Source organism: Dipodomys ordii, unplaced genomic scaffold, assembly GCF_000151885.1.
Source record: "Dipodomys ordii isolate 6190 unplaced genomic scaffold, Dord_2.0 Scaffold50, whole genome shotgun sequence".
Lineage (NCBI taxonomy): Eukaryota > Metazoa > Chordata > Mammalia > Rodentia > Heteromyidae > Dipodomys > Dipodomys ordii.
In genome coordinates this window covers 5557674-5574592 of record NW_012267266.1, presented here as the reverse complement: position 1 = coordinate 5574592, position 16919 = coordinate 5557674, and the positions used below count along the sequence as shown (strand labels likewise).

At 39.2% G+C, this 16919-nt stretch overlaps 1 protein-coding gene across 3 annotated transcripts in view; it reads left to right on the top strand.

Annotated features, from left to right (window-relative positions):
• The window catches only part of Pkd2l2 (polycystic kidney disease 2-like 2), a 38343-nt gene that overhangs the window by 3688 nt on the left and 17736 nt on the right, over positions 1–16919 (top strand). For 2 of the 3 annotated variants that reach the window (XM_013020396.1, XM_013020395.1), the window contains exons 3-5: positions 321–454; positions 2083–2339; positions 6863–7084. In XM_013020396.1, coding sequence (XP_012875850.1) covers positions 321–454; positions 2083–2339; positions 6863–7084 — 613 coding nt within the window. Of the gene's footprint in view, positions 1–320; positions 455–2082; positions 2340–6862; positions 7085–10237; positions 10467–12587; positions 12759–13005; positions 13188–16919 lie in introns of all 3 variants that reach the window. The other variant, XM_013020397.1, reaches the window with a different exon arrangement.

The window sequence follows — 16919 nt, the reverse complement described above, 5'->3', positions numbered from 1 at the left end:
TCTGGATACTGGTAGCTCACATCCTAGCTACTCAGGAGGCTGGCATCTGAGGATTATGGTTTGAAGCCAGCCCAGGCAGGAAAGTCTGTGAGACTCTTATCTCTAATTAATCACAGAAGAAGCTGGAATTGGTGCTGTGGCTCAAGTGGTAGAGAGCTAGCCTTGAGCAAAAAGGAACTCAGGGACACTATCTAGGCCCAGCATCAAGACCCAGGACGGGCAAAAAAAAATTTTCAGAATAAAATTGGGAACAAAAATGCAACATTTTTCATCTTGATAACGAGTTTTAAATTTTTTTTTAAAAAATTTCTTCCTTTTAGTGACTTTTGGAATGGTAAACCCACATATGTATTATTTAAACAAGGTTATGTCATCTCTATTTTTGGATACTTATATACCTGATGATGAAAGAACCAACTTTAAATCTATTCGAAGCATAACTGATTTTTGGAAGGTAAGGAAGGTATCATGTGACTGTGGATGAAGTAGCTGTACGTATTCCATAAACCCTTATCACATATAGTAAGTGCTCAGGAAGTATTTGTTGAAGGAATGAGCAAAAATTGAAATCATTTCTTTAAACAATTAGACTCAGCCAACCCATAGTGTTTATAGTGTGTTAATAGTGTGTTATCATTCTTATAAATTTGTTTTTTAGACATTCTCATTTTATATGGAAAACACAAGCCTTTTTTGTGGTACTAGAGGTTGAACTCAGGGCTTTGGTCTTGCTGGGTTGGTTCACTTCAGCCTTACCATACCCAGCCCTTTTTACTCTAGTTGTTTGAGAATGGGCTTATATTTTTATCTGAGCTGATTTGGACTTCAATCCTCCATTTGTGCTTCACGTCTGTAATTCTAGCTACTCAGGAGGCTGAGATCTGAGGATCTCAGTTTGAAGCCAGCCTAGACAGGAAACCACCAGAAAACCAGAACTGGTGCTTTGGCTCAAAGTGGTACAGCACTAGCCTTGAACAAAAAAGCTCAGGGACAGCACTCAGGCCCTGAGTTCAAGCCCCATGACTGAAAATAAATAAAGGATAAATAAGAGAAAGGTATCCTACAAACAATTTGTGCTATCTGTAATTCTATATTAAAGTTATGTTTGGTCTTGGGGTAGGCATATAAAAGAAGTTTTTAAAAAGGCAAATTATTAATTGGATGGAGACCACATAATACTATGATAGGAAATTTAAACTTAACCAAGATCATTTCCTGAATGAGAGGATGTGATGGTTAATTTTTAATATAAACTCAGCTGGATTGAGAAGTGATTAGGTTAGTAAAGCATAATTCTAGGTATGTCTGGGAAGGTATTTCCAGACTATGATGTGATCTCTGCTATTCTCTCCCCACCAAGATGGAAACTTTCTGAAGCCATGAGATGAAATAAATCTTTCTTGTGAACTATTTTATCTGTGATGAGAAGTCAACACAGAGAGAGGACAAGTATGAGATTAAGTGCTGAAAAATCCTAGGTCATTGGCTTAGAATGGAAGAAGTAACGAAACTTGCCTCTTTTATTATGCTGTTTGAGATACATAAATGGTCAATGACAATGAAGATAAAAGAAATGAACCCTGGCTTAGGATCTCTTAGAATGAGAAGATAGGCACATAGCCAGTATTAGCAGTCATCATAGTTAAAGAGAGGAAGAGGGGGAAGGGTATAGATAATGTCAATATATAGTCATAAGGTGTGGCTAAAACCAACTCTGCTATTTATTCATTCAAAGTATCTTATACTTTCAATATACTCATATAAGGAGAAAAAAATTTCGGAGTTAATGTTTGTAATGTACTTACGGTAATGTCTAGTATATAATAAGTGCTCAATAAGTGTAAACCAGCAGCAGCATTGCCATTCTTAGATTTTTTTCTTTTTTTAGATTCTGATGTTTGAACTCAGGACCTCTCATTTGTTAGGCAAGTTCTCTACTGTTGAACCATGCCCCCAGCCCTGGATTACCATTAATATTAATGGTGCTTCAGGCAATAATTTTCACAATCTCAGATGAATAATTTTATGAACAAATTTTGTTAATGTGAAAATATTTTTCTCATATAATTTATCTTTACAAAGTTTATGGAAGGACCCCTTTTGGATGGTTTATACTGGGACTCGTGGTATAATAACCAGAAGCTATATGATTTAAAGAACAGCAGTCGCATCTACTATGAGAACATTCTTCTAGGCGTCCCCAGAGTCCGACAATTAAAAGTTCGCAACAATACATGCAAGATTTATTCATCTTTTCAATCTTTGATGAGTGAATGTTATGATAAATATACTTCTGAAAATGAAGACCTATCTGACTTTGGCCTTAGACTTGATTCTGAGTAAGTAGTATAAAATTATACAGTAACTCTAGCAGATACCATTGTATCTTTTAAGAATTGTAGAAATGTGTTTTTTCCAATAAAGGCAGACCGGAGACTGGCAGGTCAGGTATCTGTCTTGATAGTATGTAGGAAGACTTGGAGGTGGTGTTACTTAGAAGAGTAAAGTTCTTTGGGGTGCGGGGGTAGATTTTTGTTGGTTTACTTACCTTAGCTTACAAAGTATTTGGGGGGGCATGGACATATGAAATGTTTAGTCAGAGTAGATGCAAGGTTGCGCCTTTTGTTTTTGCTTCTCTAATTGTCAAGTTTTTCTGGCCCTAGCCAGACACCCTCAAATGCTCCAAAATTTTGTGGTCTCCTTAGGAAGTGTCATAGGAGTGTCCTGCTCACTTTCTCTCTCTTCTCTTTCACGTACTTCAGTGATATTTTCTATGGCTGCCAGTATTAAAAGGAGTCATCTCCTCTTTCAACAATCTGCTGGTAATCAAAGCTGTTTATGCATTGTGCTTTCAGAGTCCTACAAGAGGTCTACCTTTCCAACTAACTGCTCATTCTCCAGAAATAGCTATTATTTTTTCTTTTAGTTGTTTCTTCTATCATATACTTCGTGTTTCTAAATAACTCTGCCACTTTGAGCTGCAGCTGCACTTTTTGTTTTTGAGTGGTTAATTGGAGATAAGAGTCTCACGGGGACTTTTCTGCCTGGACTGACTTCAATCATGATCCTCAGATCTCAGCCTCCTGAGTATCTTAGGTTACAGGTGTGAGCCACCAGCACCCAGCTACATCATTCCTTTTCCCTTCTCTCTGAGTTTTAGAAATCTTGAGGATTTATATAAGTAAAATTATACATTTTCTTAAATATTATAAGTGAATATTACTATTTAATGCAAATTACAAGGTAAATCAGTTATTAATACATTTTAAATTGGAATCTCAAGATCAATATTTTAGTTATTCTAATATCCTAAATTCTGTAACAACTACAGATACTTTAAATATCAAAACGCTATGGTTTAGGTTTAGTTTACCCTCTTACACTTAGAATACCTGTCATTTCTCCACAGCCCCAAAATTAGAATTAATTTGAATGTTTATCTAAAATGTAGAATGCATTAGTTAAAAACATAGCATAGAGACCAGGTGCCAGTGGCTCATGCCTGTAATCATAGCTACTCAGGAGGCTTAGATCTAAGGATCGCAGTTCAAAGCCAGCCTGGGCAGGAAAGTCTGTGAGACTCTTATCTCAGAAAATTGAAAGTGGGACTGTGGTTCCAGTGTAGAGTGCTAGCCTTGAGCCGAAGACCTCAGGGACAGTGCCCAGGCCCGAAATTCAAGCACCACAACCAACAACAACAACAAAAATAGCATATTAAAAGTTGAAAGCCAGGAGAGAATGGGAGTCACAAATTTTTGTGTTTCAGTTTAATAATCATATACAGAAAACTCTCAAAAGTACAACCCTGGCCAGGCATAACTGTGGCTCATGCCTGTAATCTTAACTACTCAGGAGGCTAAGATCTGAGGATTGCGATTCGAAGCCAGCCTGCAAGAAAGTCCATGAGACTCTTATCACTAATTAATTACCAAAAAGCTAGAAGTGGTACTGTGGCTCAAACAGTAGGGCACTATTCTTTAGCAAAAAAACCTCAGGAATGACTTCTAGGCCCTGAGTTCAAGCCCCAGGACTAGTACACACACAAAGTACAGCTACAAAACTGTCATTAAAAATAAAAATACTTTTCCCTAGTGTGTTGCTTTTGCTGCCCCTACTAACAAAAATTTTTAAAAAAATGTAGACATAGACCGGCACTGGTGGCTCACACCTATAATCCTAGCTATTCAGGAGGCTTGAGATCTGAAGATCATGGTTCAAAGCCAGCCTGGGCAGGAAAGTCCATAAGATTCTTATCTCCAATAAACCAATAGAAAACCAGAAGTAGCGCTGTGGCAGTAGAGTGCTTGCCTTGAGCTGAAGAGTACAGGGATAGCACCCAGGCCCAGAGTTCAAGCCCCAAGCCCGACAAAAAACAAAACAAAAAACCCCACATTAATTATATAAGGGGTATTTTGTTGTGAAATTCCTACAGATGTTTAAACAGTGTGTATGTAATTAATTGTATACCTTCTGTCACTCTCCTTCATGCCACTTTCCTGCTTTATTGGGGGCAGGGGCTAGTACAGCCCCCAAATTTGTACACAGCTGGTGCTCTACCCCTTTAACCATGACTCCAGTGTGGAATTTTGCTGGTTAATTGGAGATAGTGTCTATGGCTTTAATGCCTGTTTGGCTGGCTTTGAACCTTGATCATCTAGATCAGCCTCCTGAATAAACTAGAATTACAGGTGTGGGCCACCAGTGCCAAGCAATCAACAGTTGTGTATGCACACACATGCGTGCTAGTACTGAAGTTTGGACTTGGGGGTATGGGGACTGTCCCTTAGCTTTTTCACTCAGGCTAGTGCTTTGCCACTTGAACCACAGCTCTACTCCCAGCTCTTTGGTGATTAATTGGAGATAAGAGTCTCATGGACTTAGCTGCTCAGACTAACTTTAAACCTCAGTCCTCAGATCTCAGCCTTTTGAGTAGCTAAGGTTATAGGCATGAGCCTCTGGTGCTCAGCAGTCCCCAGATTTTTTCCTTGTGCTGCTCTTGGGGCTTGAAATCAGGACCTGGACACTGGCCCTGAGCTATTGTGCTCAAGGTTATCACTCTACTACTTGAGCCACAGCCTCCTTCTGACTTTTTGGTGGCTAAGTGGAGGTAAGAGTCTTTCCTGCCCGGGCTGGCTTCAGACCACAATCCTCAGATCTCAGCCTGCTGAGTAGCTTGGATTACTAGTGGCATGAGCCATCAGCAACCCACAGTCAACAGCTTTTATTGAGATTCCTTCTGCTATTTTCATACAGTTGCACTGTATTTCAGAGTTATCCACCCTCTTTTTTTCTTCTCTCTCCGTCCCTCATTCTCCAACACAATCCCATCATTACAATCATGTTTTCCTGACCTAAAACTGATATTCTTGTCCTACTTAAGATTAAACATTGTATAAGAAAACAGACATGTTAAAGACAAAAAGTCCTCATGTATACTTTCTGAGTTCTTGGAGATAACATATAGACTTTTGAAAATTTTTCTCATAGCTTATAGTCTAATGTGTTGCCCATAGTAGGCACTAAAAAGAAAAAAAATAGTCCATTAATGTGTATGTGATTCCGTATATATGAAATGTTCAAGTTGTACACTGGTGACTTAACACCTGTAATCCTGACTACTCAGGAGACTGAGATCTCAGGATCCAGGTTTGAAAGCCAGACTGGGCAGAGAAGTCTAAGACTCTTAGCTCCAGCCAATAAAAAGCTAGAAGTAGAAATGTGGCTCAAGTGGTTAGAGGACCAGCTTGGAGAGAAAAAAGCCAAGAAAGAGTGTAAGAGATTGTTTAATCCCTAGTATTGTGTAGGCACAAAAAAAATTTGAGAATAGCTGGACACTGGGTCACTCCTGAAACCTACCTACTCTGGAGGCTGAGATCTGAGGACCACTAGCTAAGGCAGAATGAGCCAGATAAGAAGCTGGTAGAGCACCAGCCTCAGGCAAAAAAAGTCAAGCAAGAGTAAGAGGCCCTGAGTTCAAGTCTCTTCACTGAAAGAAAAAAAGAAAGGAAAGAATAAAAGAAAAATGTTCAGAGGAGTCAAATCTGTATAAAATGAGAGAGTTTTTCTTCTCTCTTTTTGCCGCTCCAGGGCATGAACTCAGGTTGCCCTGCTTGCTTTACTTGCTTGGCTGGTGCTCTAACACTTGAGACATGCCTCCAGCCCAGTAAATTTGTGCAGGGTTTTTTGTGGGTTTTATTGGTCTTTATTTTGTTTGTAGAACTAGGGTTTAAACTTTAGGCCTCACCTTTTCACCTCAAGTGGCATACTGCCTCTTGAGTCACACATACTCTCCACCCTAAATCTTAGTCCTATAAACTTAATCCTTCACTAATTGTGTTGCAACTTTTTCAAAGCCCATTGGTTTTTGTTTTCTTTTGTGATGCTAAGGATTTAATCAGGGCCTTTGAATTATAAATCAAGCACTCTACTACTTGAGCCATACCTCTGGTCCGTTTACCTTTAGTTTTTAGATACTCTCTAAATTTGCCCACCATTGCTTAAATTATGACCCTCCTGCCTCTGCCGCCCAAATGGAAAGATTCATTTTTGTGTATATCTGCGCCAGTCCAGGGGCTTCCACTAGGGCCTGGCCGCTGTCCCTGAGCTTCTCTGCTCAACACTTGCACTCTACCACTTGAGCCACAGCTCCACTGCAGGCTTTTGAGTAGTTAATTGGAGATAAGAATCTCACAGTCTTACCTGCCCAGGTTGGCTTTGAGCCACAGTCCTCACATTTTAGCCTTCTGAGTAGCTAGGATTACAAACATGAGCCACAAGCACCCAGCAGAAATGTTAGTTTAACTTCTTAAAATACTTTTCAGTTGGGCTTTTGCATATCTCCATTATTTTTATATTTTAACAGATGGAAGTACTCTACTTCTAATACCAACTCCCCATGGCACTGGGGATTTGTTGGTGTCTATGGAAATGGAGGATATATCTTCACTTTATCAAAATCAAAATCTGAAACCAAAAATAAGTTCATTGACCTTCGCCTAAACAGCTGGATTACAAGAGGGACCAGAGTAATTTTTATTGATTTTTCACTATACAATGCTAATGTAAATCTGTTTTGCATCATCAGGTGAGTGACTCAAAACCTTCGTTTTCATGCATTGAATTTGACAAGCATCCAGAGCTCTGGTTGGGGTTTTTAGTTCATATTAGTGCTAAGATTAAAAGCATAAGCTATGAGCATTAGTTTTTTTTTATTTCACAATATACATAAGAACATGGAGAATCACATACAATATGTTTATATTGCCTAGGGATATATCATCTCATTTTTTGCCATTTTACATTGTACAAATCTATCATGTAGCTATGTTAATTTCTTCCTATAATCAGACTACTACAATCTCTTGGTTACCTTTCAGAATGGACTTCCTCCTTAGGGTGTTCATTTTGTCTCAAGAGAAGCCATGTCTATCAAAATCTCAGCCATTTCTCTCATCAGTCTCAAATCTTTTTTTTTTTTCCTCTAAAGAATGGAATTGGAGTTTACTGAGACTAGAAGATTTTGCCTTTATGGAATGATGATAGCAAAATACATTATAGCATTTAAAATTTGTAAAAATGAGTAAAAGTACATTATAGCTTTTTTTGGGGGGGGAGGGGGTCCAGTCATGGGGCCTGAACTCTGGGCCCAGCTTTCCTTCTTTCTTTCTCTCTTTTTTTTCTTTTTTTTTGGGTCCAGTCGTGGGGCCTGAACTCTGGGCCTGGGCACTGTCCCTCAGCTCTTCAGCTCAAGGCTAGCGCTCTACCACTTGAGCCATAGCACCACTTCCGGCTTTTTTCCCCCTGCTTATGCGGTGCTGAGGAATCGAACCCAGGGCCTCATGCATGCAAGGCAAGCGCTCTACCACTGAGCCACCTTCCCAGCCCTCTTTCTCTCTTTCTTTTTCTTTCTCTCTCTCTCTTCCTCTCTTTCCTTCTTTCTGTCTTTCTTTCTTTCTTTTCTTTCTCATAAATCACACCTCCCAACTGCCCATCTCAGCCCTGGGCTGGATTCCCAGCCACAAGCCTAGCCGTCCTGCCAGCAGCGTGACCATGTGGGTGGGGGAGGGCTGAGTTGCTGGAGGTGGGAAACAGGGAAGCTGAATGAGCTGGGAATGAGGATGGGGTCACCAGGAACAGGGCTGGTTAGCCCTCCTCTTCTGTTTGAATTCTCTCCTCCCACAGGCATAAAATCCCTGGCACAGAGGAGGGGCACAGCCCTCTCATAGATGTACCTTTCATTTAATCATTCTTTTCTTTCAGAGAGTCAGTGCTTTTTGTCAACATCATTTATGAAGAGTACACTCATTTCTATGTCCTTAATAAGATTAGAAGTCTGGCTTATAGTCATACTGGGGAAGGTTGTAATATGAGGTTAAGTCTAGACTTGTTCTCTCAATTTCATAATTCTGTTCCTTTTTTAGACAATGGTAGAGAGAGAGGGTCTCACTGTTTTGCCCAGGCTGGCCTCAAATTTGGGATCCTCCTGCCTCTGCCTCCCAAGTGATAGGATTACAGGCCTGTACCACCATGTCCACTTTTTTGCCTTTTAAAATGTTATTTTTTAGACACTTCAGTAGATTCTAATACTCATGTAATACACTCAGTTTGTTCCAGGGCTATGTCAGCATGCCATCATAAGAAGCAGTCCCTCAAACTTGAATGTCCAGATCCATGACAACATTTGTAAAAGAAAGAATGAAAGAGGAGGGACAGGAGAGAAGGAGGAAAGGGAAGGAAAGGATACATTGTGAAACTTAACTGATGTATATAAACAGTACTTAATAGAGTCTATTGTCTATGACATTATTAATTTACTTTCCCTATTGTACACATATAAGTCTATGTTTCAGATCATAATATTTTGCGTTTCTTTCACTTCACTTATCCAACATTGAATTGCCAGATATAGTGATTCTGTTTGTTGCTAAGATTTTGTTACTAAGGTGTTTGTATTGGCAACATTTTATTCCAATATCAATGAATTTTGCTAATATCTTTAGATAGGAATTGTGATAGAAATGCTGGTTCCCAGCTAGGCACCAGTGGCTTATACCTGTAATCCTTGATACTGAGGAGGATGAGATCTGAGGATCACAGTTTGTTTGAAGCCAGCCTGGGAAAAATCTGAGATTCTATCTCCAGTTAACCAGCAGAAAGCCAGAAGTGGAAGAGAGATTCAAGTGGTAGGATACTAGCCTTGAGTGGAAAAGCCAAGTGAGAGCAAGAGGCCCTGAGTTTAAGTTCCAGCATACATGCACATTCGTTCATTCTCTCCCTCCTTCCATCCCTCCTCTCCCCCCTCTCCCTCCCTCCCTCCCTCTCTCCCTCTCTCTATCCCTCCCTCTACCCCTCTCCTTTTCTCCCTCTCCCTTTCTCCCTCTCCCTTTCTCCCTCTCCCCCTCCTCCTCCCCCTCTACCCATCTCTCCCTCTCCCCCTGTCCCCTTTTCCTCTCTCTCCTCTCTTGCCTCTCTCTCCTCTCTCTCACACACATATACAAAATATGCTGTTCTTAATTAAGATTTGGCAAATACCAGAAATAGTTTTAGGATTAAATCTTATGTTTTTATTGTATAGATCTTTGTATACAATATCCAATTCCTAAAGTATATAGAAATATTTTAGTAGAATGTATGACTTTGACACTTAGACATCAGACATATTTCTGATAAATTCATGGGGAAGAATGTATTTCCTTCCTTTGAAATACTGAAGAATTATGTGTTTTGGGGAGACCTACCGTATATTATTTCCTAAACAACATCCATTCTCCTACATTGATACAGCTAGAAAAATTTAAATTTAACCATGCCCCTAAGGAAACAAATTTTGTACAAAATACATTATTGCCAGGCATGGTGATAAATAATTGTCATCCTAGCTACTCAAGAGGTGGAAACAGGAGGGCCCAAGTTTGAGTTCAGCCACACAAATAGGGAGATCCTATTTCAAAATAAACCAGGCAGCACATACCTATTGTTTCAGCTACTTGGAAGAGAAGTAGGAAGACATCAGATCAAGGTTTTCCAGGCAAAATGGTGAGAAATCCTATCTGACTACTAAAAGTAAAAGGACTAAGCATGTGGCTCAAGTGGTAGAGCAAATGCAAAGCTCTGAATTCAAAACCTTAGTGCACCAAAAAGAAATTATCTTTATTTACTAGAAATTTCATATTGAGTTAACTACTCAAATATAAGTAACTTAAAATGCATAAATACTTTCACGAACTTAATTTTATAGATTGGTGGCAGAATTCCCTGCAACTGGAGGAATACTTACTTCATGGCAGTTATATTCTGTGAAGCTCCTCAGATATGTTAGCTACTATGATTATTTTATTGCTTCCTGTGAAATCACATTTTGTATTTTTCTTTTTGTTTTCACAACCCAAGAACTTAAAAAAATGAAAGAATTTAAGACTGACTATTTCAAAAGTATTTGGAACTGGCTAGAATTACTACTTTTGCTGGTGAGTATATTGTTCAAGGGGATCACATCTGAAGCCACCAATGAGGGTAGATTCAGACAGAGAATGCACTGTCATTGTATATAATAATGGCGTAGTACTCCTAAAAGAAAAAAAGTCTAATATTTTTATGATTTGGTCCTTCATTGGGCAAGCAAAAACTCACATATAGGTGACTCTATAAATATTATTATTTAATGTACACAGTGCATCTTGCTACGCAAACTCAAAAAATATACTACTGTGAAGTTACTGGTGTTTGTAGTTCCAGCTACTTGGGAGATTCAGATAGGATCATTTGAGTGCAGAAGCTCAGGGCCAGACTGGGCAATGTAGCAAGACCCCATTCCCTTCCACCTCCAATAATATTTTATGTGTGTGCACATGTGTGCTGGTACTGGGGCTTGAACTCAGACCCCTATGTTCTTACTTGGCTTTTTCACTCAAGACTGGTGTTCTACCACTTGAGCTACAACTCTACTTCTGGCTTTTTTGCTGGTTGATTTGAGATAAGAATCTCACTGATTTTTTTTTGGCTTAGATGGCTTCAAACCTCCATCCTCAGATCTCAGCCTCCTAAATAGTTAGGATTACAGGAGAGAACCAACAGTGCATGGAGCCAAAAATATTTTTTTTATTCCACCCCGTCCCCAAATAGTCTTGACTAATCATGGATTTTGAGCAATAATGTGTCCTTTATTGTTGCCTAACTATGCTTTTCTCCTCATACTAAATTGAGAAAGAATAGGCAGAAGAGAAGACTATGCAAAAAACTGAAGGAAAGAGGGTTTTGAACAACTGGAGTATATAAAGTATAGACAAAATACCATGATTATGGAGGTCCCTGAGAGAAACACCAAAAACTATGAGTCACTGGAATGTGCTAAAATCAACAAAGATACCAGGGCAAGAAAATATTAAGACCTTGAACAAATGCTTTTTGATTACACTAGCTGATCTTTCACTCTATTGGCTCCTTAGTTATAGCCAATTCAGTGTTTAAGCCTTGAATCCTAAAAGTAAATTAGAAGTTTCTTAATGTGCCACCCACCTCTCCATTATTCCTAATAAAGTCTAAGAAAAGGTAGAGCATTTAACACTTAACTGAGTATTTCAGGCAAGAGAGGTCAAAGAAAAGCTTTCGCAACAGTTATGAAACTCAGACACCTAACATAGCTGGATCTGAACTCCTCTTAAAAGAGTGATTAAGGCATCCTAAAAGGGTTTATTTTTTTCTCATAGTAGAAAATAAACTTTTAAGTATCATGTAGAGCAGAAACCCTTATTCTATTGTTAGAGTGACAATCATTTTATACATTTGTGCTTTATGACTCAAGCAAATAACTAGATCAGGATAGCCAGGAAATTAATATATATCTAAGAAGCTGTAAGCTTCTGTAAGTTGAGAGTTATTTCCATTCAAGTAAAAGTATATAGCTTTCTCTCTTTTTATTGATTGATTGATTGCCAGTCCTGGGGCTTGAACTCAGGGCCTGGGCACTGTCCCTGAGTGTCTTTTGTTCACAACTAGCACTCTACCACTTGATCCATAGCACCATGTCTGGCTTTTTCTGTTTATGTGGTGCTGAGGAATTGAGCCCAGGGCTTTGTGCATGCTAGGCAAGCACTCTACCACTAAACCACATTCCCAGCACCCACATATATATTTTTTTTATTTTTTTAACCTCACCATTTTATTGCCTTTATAACAGAATTTGGAGTGTAGACTCTATCACTTGCCCTTTTCTTTTTCCTCCACCCTGTTCAAAATGCTGTATTTCTGAATATCCAAAATTCTCTTAGATCTCATTTGCTGCATTAAAGCTTCAGCACAATAGTGTTAGTTGTTTTGCTAGAAAGTTGGCTTAGTCTATCCACCATAGCTACTCTGCTTCCTATCATAACCCCACTTTCTCCTGGGCATACAGAGAACCTTTGCTCCTCTTGTGTACAGTGTCACTTTGTGAGATTGGTGCTTGCCACATATTTTACAGAAAGCCCTATGGGTTTGGGGCATATTAACCAAAAATAGTGCAACTTTTGGTGAACTTCTTTAAACTGTTTATAGGTTGCTTTAGAAGTAGAAACAGTCTCTAATTTAACGCCTCTTATTTTCCCACTTAGCTGTGTTTCATGGCTGTTTCCTTCTACACATACTGTAATATGCAAATTTTTCTCTTACTTGGACAGTTGTTGAAAAGTACTGAAAAATATCCAGACTTCTACTTTCTTGCATATTGGCACATTTACTACAATAATATAATTGCTATTACTATCTTCTTTGCATGGATAAAGGTATTTATATTATATAACATACATAGCATGTTAGCACAATAGGAAAATAATGAACTTGTGAACAAAAAAAGCATTTTCTCAACTATTCAGTGATTTTAAAAGTAGTTTGTCCTTGTAATGATTACTGGAAAATCCTCACTGTTATCATTCAGTACCTCCTTTAATTTGAAACAAAATTCTTCTTAACTTAATGTAACTTAATTTTAAACACTGGTATTCCATTTCAATTAAATTTGTTCTTTTTCAGATATTCAAATTCATAAGCTTTAATAAGACCATGTCTCAGTTGTCATCAACTTTGTCCCGCTGTATGAAAGATATAGTAGGATTTGCCATCATGTTTTTTATAATATTCTTTGCTTATGCTCAGTTAGGATTTCTTGTTTTTGGATCGCAGGTTGATGACTTTTCTACTTTTCAAAATTCCATGTAAGTTCTTAACATAAATATAATTATTTTTGTTATATAAATAGACCTATGATATACAGTAATTTAAGCTGGGCTTGATATTTTTCATTGAAGGCTAACACTGTCATATTCAAAGTTTTGGCACTGAACAATCCAAATGGATAGTAATAACCATTTTTCTAAGTGTTAAGTTACAAAAGCCATAGTATTTCCAGCACTGATATCTCATGCCTGAAATTCTGCGGTGGAGGAGGCTGAGATCTTATTATCACAGCTTTGACCAACGAAGTCTATGAGACTCTTATTTCCAATTAATTGACAAATAGCCAGAAGTAGAGATGTGGTTCAAATGATAGTGTGCCAAGTGAACAAATGCCAAGTGAGAACAACAGGTCCTGTACCCCAGTACCCGCACAAAAATAAATTTTGATTTTTTTTCCACTGGAAGTGAGACACTACCTAAGATACTAAAACATGGCCTCCATGTTTCTGTAGGATTGGTTCCTGGGGAAAAACACATCTTAAATTTTTCTTTAGTGAGTTCCATTTTTAAAATCTGTTGCAGGGCTTGAACTCAGGGCCTGGAAGCTGTCCCTAAGTTCTTTTGCTCAAGGCTAGCATTCTAACACTTGGAGCCACAGCACCACTTCCTTCAACCTTTTTTTATTTTGACCTTATTATTTTTTGCTAATTTGGCAAAGATATGTTTTAAAAATAGCTTGCCCAGGTGATGGTGGTTCAGGCGTATTATACTCCTAGCTACTCAGAAGGCAGAGATATATGGATCAAGGTTTGAAGCCAATGAGGGCAAAAATATTCCTTAGACCCTTATCTCCAGTTAACCAGCAAAAAGCCAGAAGTGGAGGAATGGCTCAAGTGAAAGAGCACTAGCCCTGAGCACAAAAGTTCAGGGACAGTGAGCAAGCCCTGAGTTCAAGCTCTAGGACTGGCACAAAAATAAAATGAGTCGGGCGCCTGTGGCTCACGCCTGTAATCCTAGCTACTCAGGAGGCTGAGATCTAAGGATTGTGGTTCAAAAACAGCCCAGGAAGTTAAGCCATGAGACTCTTATCTCCAGTTAATTACCAAAAAAGCTGGAAGTGGAGCTGCAGCTCAAGTGGTAGAGCACTAGCCTCAGAACAATAACTGAGGGACAGAGCCTAGGCTCTGAGTTCAAGCCCCAGGACTGGAACAGCCTCCCTGCCCACCAAAGAACTTATTTTATAAAGTTCTTTTTAAGAACTTAAAAAGTTCTTAAAATTTGTTCTATGGAATTCTAGACCAAGATTGTCTGAGAGGAAATGCTTTATAAGCGTGGGAAATTTTACCCTTTTGAAGAATTACAGTGATGAAATAAATTATATATGGTTCTCAGATATTCTGCAAAATAATAACTATTCGTTTTAGTTCTGTCAGCTCATTCATTATATTTCACCAGAATTTTGGGGAAATTATCTAAAGAAATATCTATGCCAGGCACTAATGGCTTGTGCCTCTGATTCTAGTTCCTAACTGCTTAGTAGGCTGAGGATAGTGGTTTGAAGCCATCATAGAGAGAAAAGACCCTGACACTCTTTTCTACAATTAACCAGCATTATTGAAGCTAGAAGTGAAGGTGTGGCTAAGGTGGTAGAGGGCCAGCCTTGAGCCTAAAAAGTAAAGTGAGAATACAAGGCCTGGACTTAAAGCCTGTGTATGAGCACCCCTCCCCACAAAAAATTCTAAAAGCTTACCCTTAGCGAATATACTTATATCCTCAAAAACTTTTTTATCCTTTTCTTGGAACGTGTGTGTGTGTGTGTGTGTGTGTGTGTGTGTGTACACGTGTCAGGGCCTGGGCACTGTCCCTGAGCTTTTTTGTGTGCGTGCACACGCGCATGTCAGGGCCTGGGCACTGTCCCTGAGCTTTTTTGCTCAAAGGTTAATGTTCTACAACTTGAGTCATAGTTTCACTTCTGGCTATTTTGGTAGTTTATTGGAGATGTGTATCTTGAACTTTCCTGCCTGGGGTAGCTTCAAACTGTAGTCCTCAGATCTTAGCTTCTTGCATGGCTAGGATTACAGTCGTGAGCAACTAGAGTCCATTCCTTTTTTAGGATCTTATTTAAGTGTCCCTTAGTGAACAAAACCTGGCAATATTGCTCATTGTCTATAAATAATATAGGACCTTGGGGAATGTCCCTTTGGGTTATAGGGAGGGAAGGAATGTGTGAAGCCCAAAAATAAGCAGAGAACTTGGGAATGGGTGAGGGCATTTCTGTTTTCTGTAATGGTGCTCAAAGTTACATAGATCAAATGCTTGGGAACAGTGTAGAAAGCAGAATGAGCTTTCTCATTATAGGTTCATGCCTATAATCCTAGCTGCTCAGGAGCTGAGATCTGAGGATCACAGTTCAAAGCCAGCACAGGCAGAACAGTCCCCGTGAGATTCTTATCTCCAATTAACCACTCAAAACCCAGAAGTGGAGCTGTAGCTCACAGTGGTAAAACACTAGCCTTGAGCAAAATAGCTCAGGGACAGCATACCCAGGCACTGAGTTCAAGTTCCACAGCTGACAAAAAAAAAAAATCTTAATGAGCCTGGCACAGTTCAAAGCCAGCCCAAGCAGACAAATCTGAGAGACTCTTATTCTAATTAATCAGTAAAAATTAGAACTTAAGTATGTCTCATGTGGTAAAGCACCAGCCTTGAGAAAAAGGCTAAGCAGGAGCACGATTCTAAGTTCAAGCTCCAGTACTGGCACAAAAAACAAAGTTAAATTTAAAAACTCTGGTGCCATTGGCTCATGCCTAGTAGAATTAACTACTGAGATATAAGGATGCAGTTCACAGCCAACTGGAGCAGGAAAGTCTGTGAGACTCTTCCGTTAACCAACAAAAGCTAACAGTAGAGCTGTGGGTCATGTGGTAGAATGCTACTTGAGTAAACAAGGTCAGGATCAGGGTCTAGGCCCTTAATTCCAGCTCTAGGACTGATATACACACCTACAACCTAAGTGAAATATGGGAAAATTTGAAAATTAGTAAGAAACTAATAAGCATAAGGCAAGAGCCCAATGAGATACTTATCATGAAGGCATTTTTCCTGCCCATGTCTCATTTTTGTTGATTAACATATATACATTGTGAAAATTAATGTTATTTGCTGTGATATTTCCATGAATATCATAATGCTAACCCCTAATAATGACTTTTTTCCTGGATCAACTTTGCTGGATTTTTTTTTGGGCGGGGGGAGAAGGAGGTTGGTCATGGGGCTTGAACTCTAGGCCTGGGCTCTGTCCCTGAGCTCTTCAGCTGTTCCACTTGAGCCACAGCACCACTTCTGGTTTTCTGGTGGTTAACTAGAGAAGAGAATCTCATGGACTTTCCTGCCCAGTCTGGCTTTAAACCACGATTCTGAGATCTCAGCCTCCAGAGTAGCTAGGATTACTGACATGAGCCACTGGCACCCAGCTATTCTTATTACTACTTTTAAGAAAATTCTATTTAGTTCCCTTGCCCATTTATTAATTGGGTTATTGATCTGAGGGAGGGGATAATTTCTTTAGCTCCTTCCATATTCTGGATATTAGGGCCTTCAAATATATAGATGGTAAAAAGTCTCCCATTTTGTACTCTCTTTAACTCAGTAACTATGTCATTTGTTGTGCAGAAGCCTTTTTTTTTTTTGGTGGGGGGGAGGTCCAGTCATGGGGCCCGAACTCTGAGCCTGGGCACTGTCCCTCAGCTCTTCAGCTCAAGGCTAGCGCT